The 14,842-nt window shown below is 34.8% G+C and overlaps 2 protein-coding genes and 2 long non-coding RNA genes across 4 annotated transcripts in view; 2 read left to right on the top strand and 2 right to left on the bottom strand.

Annotated features, from left to right (window-relative positions):
* The window catches only part of KFase (kynurenine formamidase), a 28,949-nt gene extending 28,009 nt beyond the window's left edge, over positions 1 to 940 (bottom strand). Inside the window, exon 1 of the mRNA XM_076130859.1 lies at positions 838 to 940. The gene's annotated coding sequence lies outside the window, so the exon portion shown is untranslated. The remainder of the gene's footprint in view (positions 1 to 837) is intronic.
* LOC142983800 (uncharacterized) lies at positions 251 to 2,137 on the top strand. Its single transcript, XR_012960116.1, has 3 exons — positions 251 to 435; positions 866 to 954; positions 2,030 to 2,137. It is a non-coding gene; the product is annotated as an uncharacterized LOC142983800 (long non-coding RNA).
* A 145-nt stretch (positions 2,138 to 2,282) lies between these two features.
* On the top strand, positions 2,283 to 3,850 carry LOC142978519 (uncharacterized). The gene is made up of 3 exons (XR_012959764.1): positions 2,283 to 2,327; positions 3,012 to 3,118; positions 3,567 to 3,850. It is a non-coding gene; the product is annotated as an uncharacterized LOC142978519 (long non-coding RNA).
* A 228-nt stretch (positions 3,851 to 4,078) lies between these two features.
* Positions 4,079 to 14,313, bottom strand: LOC142983785 (carbohydrate sulfotransferase 4-like). Its single transcript, XM_076130836.1, has 5 exons — positions 13,192 to 14,313; positions 12,542 to 12,721; positions 10,230 to 10,446; positions 8,186 to 8,372; positions 4,079 to 7,744 (listed from the first exon to the last, which is right to left on the bottom strand). The coding sequence occupies exons 1-4, from the start codon at positions 13,914 to 13,916 to the stop codon at positions 8,262 to 8,264; spliced, it is 1,233 nt and encodes a 410-aa protein (XP_075986951.1). The 5' UTR covers positions 13,917 to 14,313; the 3' UTR covers positions 4,079 to 7,744; positions 8,186 to 8,261.
* Positions 14,314 to 14,842: the final 529 nt, after the last annotated feature.

Here is a 14,842-nt window from a genome sequence, read left to right as displayed (position 1 = left end):
TCGTTTTCCGATGTTCTTATTATTTTGACCTGGTTTTAGCATCATTTTTCTACTTCTTAACATTTAAATAAAACTCAGCTAGGTGAATTACCTATAAAATCTTAAGTTAAAGGTACTATTATACTTATCTACTCAAATCTTTTAAGAAGGTTTTTCTTCTCAAGTGGAATGATTATGAAGAACTCTTTGATATTTTATGTCACTGTTGACAGATTTTATGTAAACACCAATATGTCACCATTAGATAAAAGTAGCCGTATTTTACGAATTACTTAAAAAAATACAGAACTTTAATATAGAAACCAGGATTTTTTATATAAGTGTAATGTCAAGGAATGTCGGAAATGTAACAAGAAAGAGTGAACCGGCAAGTCAGGTTACAGGAGAAACTCAGGAATCAGGAAACTCGAGGAAGTGAGAACTTTCATGGACTAGGTAACGTTATGCGTCGGTACAAGAAGATTGATAAAAGTACACATATGTACAAGGCAGAGGCGTAGCTAAGTTATAGCTAGACGATATCCTATACGGTATCTAGGCGTAGCTAGGTGAGGCCCCCGAGACCATGACGCCTCCGGACCCTCATCAACAAACCATTTTTTTATACAGGCTTGCGTGGACAGGGCCCTAGTTTATTTCTTGCACCAGAGCTCCAGACACTCTACCAGTGTCAGGCAACGTACCACCAAATGAAAGTAGACCTGATGACTTCTAAGAGGCATTTCACTTTGACATAAATATGTCGATCTTTTGTAACAATTCACTTGTTATCCAAGTACACAAAGAAGTTCTTACCTACCTAGCCTACCTGCCTATAAGTCTTTATAATTGACATACCTGATAACAATGACTTTTCTGTCCACAGCGAGCAAGCCGATCTTCCCATATTCAGGATAGCGATTATTTTACTCATCTACGTTACCATTGTGATACTACTCATACTTACAGCTTTACGTAAGTTTACCTTCCAACGTCGAGTCCATAACCAGCTCGTTTCGATTTTTTTTTAATTCAAATAGATACTTAGGCAGGTGGTTGCAACAGATTCTTATACCCAATTTTCAGAGTGCAAAATGGAAGAGTACCATTTTGATAAAACAAAAATAAATAAATAAAATTTTTTAAAGTTAGTCAGTCAATCCGAGTGGTATAAGTTAGCCCATCAGTCACAACATGGTCGACGGTTCGAACCCGAGTAGGTACATTTCTTGAGGGCATGCAAAGTCCCCACCCTGCACTTGGCCAGCGTTGTGTAGGTACTCAAGGTGCCGTTGGGAGAAGACCCTCGCCCAGCAGTGGAACGATAACAAAACAGACTAGTGTGGTAGGTAGTTAATTGCAAAGGATTGCAATAGAATGGTCAGTCAGCGATTAAAGTAGATTAGGTACTGTAGATAAGTATTTCAATATACAGTGACACTGATAAGTGATAAGACAAATCAATACTAACTAAAAGCCTCCACTGCACGTCAGTCAGCCTGAGTGCCTCCTTCCGCAGAAGCTTAGTTTAAAGTGTGGCAATTAACTCAGTACATATCCGGTGTAATGTACGTGCATTGTTTTATATTGATAGTAGTCGCTACTGAAGGTAACTTCATGAACTATTTAACTTAAGAAGTTATTAAGCATAGGTACCTGATAATATATTATATTAGTCCAAAGTTATGAATTAAAGTTTTTGGATTCAATTACCCCTTCGTTAAGTGTTACTAGTATCGAAATCCTCTGAAAATATTTATTTTAGGAGTCATAGTTGATAGCTCCAGATAAATAAAAAGATTCCAAAGGTTTTTAATAAAATTAAACTTAAATCGTGTTTAAAATAGATACATAGACATAGCTAAATAGAAAAGCATCCATCTCTTGCTTATATTCACCCTGGGCAAATTCAAGTTAGGATAAGTGCCTACAGCAGCAAAACATCACTGTCAATCATACTTTATCGCCATGTTTAGCGTGCCTAACGCAAAAGCCGGCAGTTGTCTTCATGTATTTTAATCTACAGTTAACAAAATTATTTCTTTTGCAGGAGTCATTCCCATATTTGACATGCTCAAAATCAATTCGACGTGGGGTACTGGTAAAAATGGCGCTCCTAGAAACTCGAGCATTGTGAAAAACGTCGCGGAAATGTCTATCGCAACTGTAGTTGTGTGCGCACTTATATTTATTATATTTACTGTTCTTGTTAAAATACATTAATGAAAGCATTTATTGTTATTTCATTGTCAATGTATCCAGGGCAACTAAAACATATATTTTATCTGTTTGCCATTAATGAGCATATTTGTACTTATCTTCTATTCTAATGATGTAGATTTTCTAATGTAAGTAAAGCCTTGTTTTGCAGTAGATTACCGTTCCTTAAAATAAGTAGGTACCTACTTAAGAAGGTACCTAATTAAGTTTCCCAATTTATAAATCAGGTACGTTCGTTGGTATGTCTATGCATAAGTACTTACTTATAAACTAACTCCTTATCGCTAGCTTAGCTTAGCTTCGCAAAAAATAATGTTGATGAGTCTTTGACGTGACAGCTGGTGACAGGATGAATTTTCTAATTGTCTACGGGACTCAATAGAAAATCGCGCCCTTGTAATATTTTCTTCAACAAAATGTAGGTACTGATCTAGGAGAGGTTCTCATAATAATAAGTATAGTCCTACTAAATATTATTTATCTAATATATAAGAAATCCTACCCTGTAAGAAAAAGATAAAATGTTGCAAGCTATAGTCACAAGGTAAGAATATTGAACTACTTATTTATTTATTTAGTCTTGAAAGGTATATTTGGATTGTTCACTTCTTGTTATATTTGGAATGCTATAAATGTAGTGATAAAAGAAACAAAGAAAAAAGACCAATAGCACTTTATCCGATCTAGGAATCGAACCGGGGAACATATCGACATCGAAACATCGTAGGTAGTCAGCAGTCGGATACACTACCGACTGCGCCAGAGGCATTCAAATGTTAAAGATGTTTTATTTAAACTATTATCTTTTTCAGCAGTGAGACGAGCTTTTCCATCCGCTTTTTAATAATACTTATAATAAACATCATCGGCGTGATTATTTGTGTTTGCATCTATGTACTACTAACGCTCACCGCATCGGGTAAGTACATCTCTGCCTGATTGAGGGTTTCAGTCAAATTTCTCAAAATCGGATCATTTATTTAGGTCAAATGTTGACACTTATGAATTGATTGTCGTTAAGTACAATTGCTGGATCTACCACTAGGAAAGGGGGTAGCGCCCTTAGAGCTAGGGAGAAGCTCGCGGCTACGACGGCTTCGGACTACGCACATAGTAAGGTCAACTGATTCCAAACCAAACAGAGCTTGTACTATGAGTATATTGGCTATGAATATAGATAAATTTAAGTGAACTTGCGCTAAATGTGCCTCAGAAACCGGGCATAAGTATTTGTCCAGTGTCGGATTTGAGCCCACCTCATGCGGCGCTACGGCTACGGCTATTGAGGCAAGGTGACCACGTTAACCTACAGTCATGTCAAACATACAGTTAGTTCTAATATTAACGCAGTAATAATTTATTCTCAGGTGTGATATTCCCTGAGCCGCACATTCCCGAAGTGGTGGTGAAATATATCAAGCTATGTCACAACACATCTCATATTATAGCGGTTGAAGATTTCTACACATTCAGAGCCGACGACCAGACGTCTTCTGGCATTTCACTTGTTCAATATTTAGAGGAAATTCTAGAGATGCAGTAATATTTAATTATTTATAAATACGTCTTAAATAGAACTACAGAAATAATATATGTAGTGATATACAGGATGTTTTTTATTTCTTTGTACGCCTGTTTATCCCCAATGCGTAGGTATACGAAATACATCCGTGCAGCATCAGGAACAATGTTAGTCAACGCAAGTGCCAGTCTTTTTCCATCATATCTACCGGCTATATTACCAGACTCCGGACTAAGCTACTTTCTTTTTATTTTACTTATAGATAATTAAGGGCTTAATATTGTGGTTGAAATTATAATTATAGGTTAACTAGAGGGAAATTGGGTACCTGGGATACGTAAGAAATAAAACGAAATATTCTTTATTGTAACTTTATTAACCTCAAATAAAAAAGATAATACAATGTTTGCAATAATAACGCCGGCCGTGCTATTACAATCTACAGATTAAAACTTCAACATTCTTATTCATTCAATCGTAACTCTTATTCTAGTAAGGCTACCCTTAAATTCTACCGCTTCCACTCGTAAGTATGGGCCAATTTATGCACTTTTATATTATTGCTTGCATAATATCTTAACGCACGATATAAATTAAAATCGATATAATTATTAATCTGAATCTAGTGGATATACCTAATATTATGCGTTGATATAAATTCGCCAGCATCTTATAAAATCAACTATTTGTTTATACGTCCTCACACATTACAACTATTGACGCACCTAAACTATGCAATTACTATCAAATAATAGTATACAACCAACAAAATTCAATAAAAAAATAATTGATTTGAAACATCCAAACAACTAAAAGTACAACCCAAGTATCACACGATTACAGTCTATGAACAGAAGCACAATAAAAATATATGTATTGTTTTATTATATTTTCACAATAATATTTAGATACAAGCAAACTCGTCGTGAATAAACATTTTATAATAAGTGTATATACCTTATGATATGCTAATGATATGATAAAAAATCTACACTGGATCCAGCCAGCCACCAGAACGTTCATTATAAATCATCGTTATGTATGTATAATATTACTAACATGCAATTCAATAATAAATCTTATCTATATCACTACCAGTATTTCGTTAAGGCATAACTGAATATATTATATTGTCAGATCTATCAGGAAGCATGTTATCTTAATTAGTAATTGATGGCATTTTATTGACATTAGGTGTTTGTAAGCTTCGTTTGTTAGGTGTGGTGTGCGCGAGCGCCACGCCCTCAGTTACTGCGTGGCGACCGCGCGCACCCGCACACCTCACACCGACCAACGTCACGACGTCATAACGTCACTACGTCATAACCTCATAACGCCACAACGTCATGACGTCACCACGTCACGGCGTCACAACGTCACGACGTCACAACGTCACAACGTCACGACGTTACAACGTCATGACGTCACAAGGACACGCCCGCGCCACGCGCCGCCCACCGAACACGCAACAGACGTCCGTCCGGTGGACGGCGACCAGCGACACAAGTCTACAAGTAATAATTGACACGCTCGCCTGTGTCAGGTCTGCAGCAATTGTATAATATCTAACTAGTTTAGAGAGACGAAATTCAAAATTATACGTAAGAAAAATTCATAAGTAATCGATCAAAATAAATACCTACGAAGATTAAAGTAGGCATTTTCAGTATGTTTTAAAAGCCATAGCCTACTTTCTAGTTTCAAAGTAACATCTCGAGAGATTCTCAAATAATCTATACTGAAGTTTAAAGTCAAACGGTCTGAAACTATTGTTCGATGTTATCGAGGTAAAACGGGAACTAAATGTCACAGGAAGTTTCATCAAACGGAACGTAGATTTTAACATTATTGATTTAATCAAATCCTTTAATCCTAAGTTTACTACCTTATAATCAAGTGCACTTAATGAATTCTCACTACGTTAGTTAGTTCCATTGGTTTGAATTATTATTAGCGTACTTATACCTACAGGAATACCGAGTGTCCCATGTAAAATGGTCCACGGACACTAGCAGTTCGGTACGGTTACGAGTGTGCGTACTTACTCACGGATTGCACTAAGCGAGAAGCGCCCTTAAAAATAATTCATCCACTACAGCATGCTAGGATTGTACCGTTAAATCATTCTATGTTCCTAGGAGCCGACTCTACATGGGGCACTAAGTACATCGCAAATGACGTATACGCATGTAGGCATTCAATAGTTTCTGTCATTACAACAACTGAGCACGATCATTTGACATTAGAATTTAATTATTAATTTATGCAAAGCATAAAAATCTCGGGACTCATACACCCAATATATTGTCTAAAAGCAAATGACTAGAGTTATTAATTCCTTTTAGTTTATTGAAATAATATGTACTGTTGATGTACGTCTGAAAATTGTTACGTATTATTTAACGCGAGGAACTCGACGGCTTTCTGATGCGCTTGGGGTTGTTTTATATCGTGGATCGTATTTTATCTCATGGACGGAGATTACGTTCACTTTTCCATATTGTTTACACTACAACATGTAATCAACAGAACGGGTACGGAACGTTAATACACGCGATATGCTTAATATTATCATGCACTTTATACATTGGTGTTTGAAATGGTGTACTGAGTAGCGCCACTAGCTCAGTGGCATATTTTAACAACTTGTATCACAGTAGGCTTGCCGCCTCGAAGCCTCTGATTTAATGTTACCTTATTTCATTCATATTATTCGCATAATGCTTTATTTACAGTGTCTATGTAGCCAATAGCCAACTTACTTAAATTAACAGCGTGAAATGGATTTGTAAAACGTAGGGTTGCTACTTACTAATTAATAAAAGAGATTCGTAAGGATAAAAATAATATCAAACTGAGTATTATTTAGTACAACAGGTACACTGGATATAGTTGCCTTAAGTAATAAAAAATTGCGTAAGTTCAAGACAAATGGCGCTAGTCATATTGGAGGTTTAAATATTTAAGTTCTGAAAAACGACTCTATTTAATGTACTTCTTCGTTTATTATTATTTCCAAGCCACGTAGCGCCATTATGCAAAAACAAACGAACCTCCTTGCCACTGAGTACATAAATATTTTTCACTGGCAATATTTACAGATCCATTATTGTTGGTAGCAACCCCAAAGAGATAATGACTATGGCTAAATAGAGGAGCACTGTCGATACCCTTACACTTTAATACTTAATAAAAAATAATGCATCTCTAAACTATACGTGTCTATAATGGAAGCATTAACAATCGGTCAATTCCATGAGTGCGAGTTGCCTAAGCTTAATAATTAAATGCATTTAAATGAATGGTGAGGGGAGTTGCTCTCAAGCAAACGGCCCTACATCATTAATGGTCCATCTTTTACATTTTGATATAATGACACACCCGCAGTGCTAAATACACAACCTGAGTTCACTAATTACAACTACGAAGTACTTTTTTCCCATCGGAATAATATATGTAAAAGCGCGAACGTTTCTCGTAAATGTATGGAAGAATTGGATCGATGGAAACGTGATCAGTCTTAAAGAGAAATAAATATTTAAGTCAAGCAACTAACATAATCGTTACTAAATAAATTAACTATTATAATAACACGTTATTCGAGAAGAGTAAACGATTCGATGTAAATAATGTAAAATTGTTATTAAATCCCCCGTGTTGGCTGAATAACAGTGTTTAATGTATTTATACAAATATTTTATTTCTTTGCTGAGATTCGAATGTTTTGGTATAGAGAAAGATTGTGACATCAACACTATTATTCAGAGTTTATTATAAAGGGGTAAATTAAATATTTGATATAATGTAATATTGTGACTGAATTCAGATATAAGTAAATATTAATCACGCAATAATCTAAATATAATTTTAGTTTCGGAGCTTGCTCATTAGTGACTAAAATCCAAAATGTTGGCTTCAAACAAATTATTCTAGAGCATACCTTAAGTCTTGCAATAGCAATGCCTCTCTAAGTATTAGAAAACAGCCAATTTTTTTTCTGGAGCAAAAGTTATGGAACATCGTCTGAAAATAACAAAAATATACATTAGTTTTATTATAAAAAAGACAACTGCTTATTACCGCAGAGGATGGCGCCTACGATGCGGTCTCTAGTCAAATTCCTGCTAAAAAAAATATGATTGATTTTTAATAACAATCCTCAAAATCTGGTTTAAAGTTACTTTTGAAATATATAAGCGGCAAGATTCAAAATAATTAATACCGCCCGATGTAAAAGAGGGCTTTTAGCATACATATACAATATCGACTTACATTAGTCAGCAGATTAGATACAATTCGATCGAAACGTCGAGTAGATGAGGTTTTCTAACCTTTAATTTTCAATCGCATTTGAGACCCGTTGCATTATAATATTATGCGTACGAGGCGCAAGAGTTTCAACTCGTTAATATTGGCTAACAACGAAAACTGTAGTAAAAGAAGTAGAAGGCAAGGCAAACTTACAAAAGTTGAATGTATGAATATATCTCCTCGTCCACGGAGTGTGAGTCAATGTTCCATAGTGAGAGTATTGGATAGTTCACTGTGTGATCGTGTAGTCCTCTATGGGGTTGAACTCCTTGCTGGCCATGTGCGTCGCGTTCTGAGCCATCCGATAGCCCCACAGGTTCATTGCTTCTTTACACACCATCTGAAACATTCGTGATACTCTATTGAACAACAGAAATAAGATTTAACAATCCTTAGCTCAAATCCCAGTAGGTTAAAATCGAACCTGTATTCATATGGGTAAAGGCGAATGTGCCCGTTCACTTAATAAAATATTTTGGACTGTATTAAATGAAAAAATAGTATCATCATGTTTGTATCGCAACTCCACGCACGTATACGCAGTTAGCTCCAAAAGTCACTAAAAATATTCAATCTTTCATGAGCCTATATTCTGAAGCTGCATGTTGTTTCATTGATGAAACAATAGTCATTGATTGAAATGTTTAATGCTGACTAATTCAAACGGATTTTGTTTAGGTATTTCTTAAAATTTTGTATTATCGAGGTACGTACCTTCTCTTATAATACCCGAATGAAAGAGTAGTAGGTACTGCTCGTGCGTGTTCGCACCCATTAAATTCGAATCGATTTTTTTATTCGCTTTCGCTTCGGTTAACAATTTCTTTTTAGATTTGATTGGATTAATCTACACGTTTTTCATATATAAATAATCAGTTAAACGTAATAACGTATAAAACCGTATAACAAGTGAAAACCATAAAAAATCAATAAACCATGTGCTAATGAACAAAAATCGCGATAAAATCCATAAAAATTATAACTGCTCGCGAAATAGGAACTAATAGTTTCGAATAAGACGAAAGATTTTTTGTAAGCCCGTTACAGTCTCAATGCTGGGCAAGGGTCCCTTCCCGGTAGAAGGGAGGGGTTAGCTTTTGAATCCACCACGCTTGCAAAGTTAGCGAGTGATAATAATTTCTAATGCACACATCACACACAACTTCAAAATTTCTTCGGTGTGTTGTCTTGGGTTCGAACCGTCAAACCACTCCCCTAAATAGTAACTACTTTGATTAGAAAAATACATGATCCTAAATTAGACGCCCGGCAATAACAAATCCTTCCTATATTGTTATCAGTGCGTATACCTAACTCTGTTAGCAACGCGTTCAAGGCCATGGGCTGTACAAATTTATGTAGATAACTATTTTAGGCAACGATTGAATACTTGTTTCCGAAAAGCAAGTTAGAACGGATATGCAACTAAATCAAACTGGTTAATAGTTGCATTTGATTGCGACAAATATTTAAATTCGACTGAAACCATTGCTATAGTCCAACATCTTAATAGAAAGCCTTGTATACAAGGCTCGCAACGAAAGTAGGTATATAACATTCAGAATTTAGAACACCAATGACCCGTAGGATCATGCAGCTGATGGTGTACTATTTGATACAGGAACTTTTTTTTGGAAATACTCAAAATCAATCATTATACTTAAGATAAATCTTGCATAGCAATGCATTGCAAGGCTCTCTAATAAGTTTTCAGACTATAACAGTTAATCAGATCTCAAGGTAATAGAAAGTAGTTCCAAGACTTGAAACACACTGCATCTTGTTAAAACAATATTACGAAATAACTATATATTTAGAGACAATTTAAATCACTAAAGTTTCAACACTTTTAGTATCAGACAGCTTTATCTGATGGAATTTTGTCAACAGACAAATTTATTTAGCAGAAAGGTTATCTGGAACTTACTTATACGTGGTCAAACTGATACTATATGAGTTACCCAATTTAAAAAAAATCCCACTGTATAGCATAGCTCTTGTTCACAGTACAGAAAATTAGCTCACCGCGTGAGGAATGTTGTTATCTCACATCTCATACTTTCGCCTACATTTTAGTATAAATAATTAGATGTATAACTGAAAAATCTCCGGCGTCCGATGCTCGATTAAACTAACAATCTGTTAAAAATAGATTATACCTATGTTCAAATAAAAATATACAGTTTATAAAGTGTACCTGTATTTCATCAACGTAGTTAAAGTCAAGTGCGTATTTCCATCTGAAAGGCACGTCGCGGGAGACTCGGAAGGTGGAGCTGACACCAGCCACCTCTACATTGGTGTGTGACTGCAGGAACTCATCTAGGGATTGCGTGCCACTCAGCCTTAGGAACTTTAAAATTCGATGTGTTGTTACATTAGGGTTCAGTGCCAATTCTTCGTAACGTAGCACCCTGCAATGTTAACACAATACATTATTCAAATTTTTCAGTTCATTCTCTTTTCTATTTCTCTGCTTCGCATTAAGGTAGACGAACAGAAAATGCCCCTAGCATAAAGTCCGCCTTTATAAAACTTTGTATAATAAGTTTAATTAACTAAATAAAAGACTTTCAATTTCGTATGCTTCGTGGTTTTCCGTATTCTTCCTTTCGATTACTGCCTATGTGAAATCTTATATTACTCAACAGCTTACACTGATTTAAGTAAAAAAATCCATGGCTAATGTTGAATACAATGTGAAGACAATGCCTTTCAAGTAACGGTCATCACATAATTTTATAAAGAGCTATTGTTGTTTAATTAAAGATGTGCAATGAAAATCTTACAAGTATAAAAAAATCTAGTATACAAAATAAGCTGGTCAAGAGCAACTTACACAATAACTTCTTATTCAAACATGCAACTGCTAAAAAAAAAAACGCGGACGGAAAATTTATGCGGCAAAAACGTTTTGTGTAAAAATAAAAGTACGACCTGGACGCACTTGAGACGAACTGGTCGGAGCTTGCCGCTGATAGGGTAATTTGGAAATAAACGGGGAGGAGATCTTTGCCCAGCAGTGGGACACTCAAACAAACTAAGGGAAAAAAACTTCCAAGAAAATTTTAATCGTGACTTTGTGGTCTAACATTTGTAGGATCAAGTAACAAGGAACTTGTTTACATAGGAAAATGTGCTGTAGTTTATTAATATGCCAAATGCGTAACATTGCACTGTACATTAGAATGAAAACTACTTTGATTAATAAGCAGACAACTAATTTGTATGGTGAAGGCCACACTGTTACAACCTTGTGTTCACTCAGTAAATGCTTGTAACATTATTTTGTTATGTTTCCTTCTGTTATTTTTTATTTAATTTTAAGATAATAGGAAATATATTTATTTATATACTTTTATCAAATAGGTCAGTAGATGTTATCGGGAGTCATTAAATCTCATCATTATACTAATAATAGGTAAGTCCTAATTACAGTGTGTATCTCCCATGTAAAATCTTGAAATAGATATAATAAAACATCTTGTTATATAGTCCTACAACATAGTACAGAGCGAAAATACAAAGATCTGAATTTACGACATCAGAGATCCACGAGGATATGCAGCTGATGGTGGCCTGTTTGTTACAGCTACTTTATTTTGAAAACACATGTTATAATTAACTACAATCTAGATAAATCATGTATACCATGGCTCTCTACTAATTTGTTAAACCATAATAAAGCTTCAATTACTAACCCCCAGTTTCTAAGATACATTTAGCGGTACTAAATCTATTCAATAGTGTTAAATTCATATTAAAAAAATGCTATAGAATAGATAAACTACTGCTAAATGTACTCAGAAACCGGGCATAAGTAAAATAGGATATAATGTTAATATTAGGTAATTGTATAAAAACGTTTATACTAGGTCTTAAGAAAACATCTTTCATCCATCTGTCCTTCACAATAGTGTTAATAATAACTTCCTCATAGTTCATGGTTCTTTTATTGGTGTGTGTATTTTATATTAGAAGCAACATATTGAAGCTCTAACCAACTGGGTTAATTGACAATGATCAATATCACATGCTACCAAATGCTTTTAATGGTTTTAGTTTGAAATAATAATGTTACAAACTAAAATAAATGAAATATTCGACTTTGTCTGTGGAGTTTTAAAACTAGTTTTTAATGTAACCTTTTCAATTTATGATACCATTTAAATATTAATAAAATATGTATTTTATCTTCAGAAGATAAATCTTGTATATCAATTAGGTACATTAACATTTGTAGTTTGTTAGCTATTGTCTAAGAAATAGATAAAACATTTGAATGCACATTGTTATTGAATGTCAACCTTTTGTGCAGAGAATCTTGAATATATTGACAACTTGTATATTGCATAAGCAAGCAGTTTAATACAAAAGATCAAAAGAGCAAAGTTCAACAGTAGTTTGACACTGATAGAAGATAAGAAACAAAAAGAAAAAGACAACTGCACTGCAGATTTCAATCCAACCAGTATTAAAATTACAAAAAATATTGAACTTTGAACTTACATAAGTCTATCTGGATATTTTGGCAGTAGCCTGCCTGCAGCCACATAATCGCTGATCATATCAGCACAAAGTAAGTCTGGTTGCCAGCAGTCTGGGGCAGGCTGGCAGAAGCTACGGTGTTGTCTGGACTGCATCACTCCGCGAGGGTCTCGGATCAACAGAACCACCTTCACATTAAGCCTATAAGTTATTAATATCATTTAAATGTGAATTTCAACCTTAATTGAATAGTTTAAATTGCAAATAGGTCAATGTATGTTACAGTAGACAGATTAGTTGCATAAAATTGGTCTGTTTAGTATGACTGTCAACAAATTGATCACATGATATTTGACCTCAAGTATTTTGTTACAAGAGTTTGAATGTAAACTAGCCATTTTATGAAACAAGCTGAGCTAACTTTAATGTTTCTTTATACTTGATATGATACTTGTGTGTAAGTATAACAATAATAAAATAAATACTTCAACACAATATTGACTGTAAATAGTAATTGACTGGGTATCAAATATTAGTTGAACAATCATGAGTCGCTACATATAAAAAAAAAGTCACAATATTTCATAAATTGGAGTAAGAACTAATGTAGGGTGCTATAACAACAACAAGATGCTGCAATAATATAAGAGATACAAAAATGAGATACTTACTCATTATTATCCAGTAATTCTTGAATGAGGCGTAATCTTAAACGCACAACCTTCATGCTTTGAAAAGGAAACAGCTTACAAAATCGTGAAGTAAAGTCTGCATCATAACACAGGTCTTTCTTATATTTACAATGGTCCCATAGTCTTGTGTTATGGCTAAACTGGTGCAAGTGGGTCTTTCCATACTCAAAGTAATCTTCCATTCCTTCGAAGTTACATTTTAGCATGTTTGTGATAGTGCTCAAGGCTTGATTAGAATCAGGTGGGCCCCTTATCTGTACAATACCATGTTTAAGTAGAGGCTCATAGTGGTAGAAGGTACCTGGAATCGCATTTAGCACCTCTCCAAGAAATGTTGTTCCTGATCTCCAAGTAGATATTATGACACTCTGCAGGGGCTGCCCCCCCGATTCCATAAGCAAGTCTTCCAAATCATGAACACCCGAATATGAGAAGTTGTACTTTAATAACTCAAGTTTAATTTTTGATCGAGTTTTTTCTATTATCCTCTCAATATTAGGGACACCGTCATAGGAAATTGACGGCATTGGTTGCATCAAGCTTTCCTCACCATCCTCAACTTTTAAAAAAGTCCTGACGTTCCTCCGGCTTTCGATGGACGGACGATAATATGTGTTATCTGCATATCGACTCCCAGCAAGGATCAAAAGAACACTGAGACCAAATGCGAAACATATTGAGTAAAAGTTAACTCGCCGCAACATCACGTTAAGAACTCGAACAAAACAATTTTTGGAAAACTGTAAGGATGGAGATAATTTATACAACACGAGCACTACCAAGACGCACTCACTATCATTTTTTTATATAGTTTTTGATTGCTTTTAAATCATAATTCCATATTTCTCGTTTCCGCGGAAACACCGCATTGCACCTTCACCGCCATTTTGAAGGAATGACGTATAAATTGTCAAAAAACTTTTTAATTTTCACAATGTCAAGGGACTTTGATGTTACGTCACGCAACTAAGCTTATAAGTTCATAAAATAACGAATTGTTCACTAATGTTTAAAATAATTTAATGGTTATAACAAAACAGTGAAAATTAAAAATAAATATTTTATACTACTGCACAGTCTATACAAGACTAGCTAGTGTCGTCGTTGGTTAGCTAGTAGTAAGCTGTGAGCGCAGCAAGCAACTCATACGAGTTAACGAGTAGGTACCTATACGTACTTACGCATTACCGAGGCGAATCAAGATTTATTCAAGATCATAGAATTTATTATAAGCCATGTCTATTGAATTAGCGCGTATTGAGCCCACAGTAATCTAATTATTATAGGTAGGTAGGTAGGTACCTAGGTATAAAACCAAATTAAACATTTTAGGAATAATAATGTATGTAAAAATAAGCGATTTTTCAACATCAAAGGTAGATTCTCATGGGTTAGGGGGATAAAAAGATACTAAAAAATGTACCTATGTGCATAAATAATAAGAAAATAATAGCCATATTGCAAATAGCTAGCAGGTTTGGCATCTTTGCTGTATCTGCTCAAACATGCGAAACTTTCCATCGTGATGTTCATCAGCGTAACAGTAACAGCAAGTATTACATTATTTACGCCATTATGTGTAGTGCACTATAAAATATTTGTTAAATTATAGTGATTGTGTAATTCACAG

This window comes from Anticarsia gemmatalis, chromosome 2 (assembly GCF_050436995.1).
Source record: "Anticarsia gemmatalis isolate Benzon Research Colony breed Stoneville strain chromosome 2, ilAntGemm2 primary, whole genome shotgun sequence".
In the NCBI taxonomy this organism is placed as follows: Eukaryota; Metazoa; Arthropoda; class Insecta; order Lepidoptera; family Erebidae; genus Anticarsia; species Anticarsia gemmatalis.
Note: the sequence above shows the minus strand (reverse complement) of the source record. Positions and strands in the feature narration are given on the sequence as shown.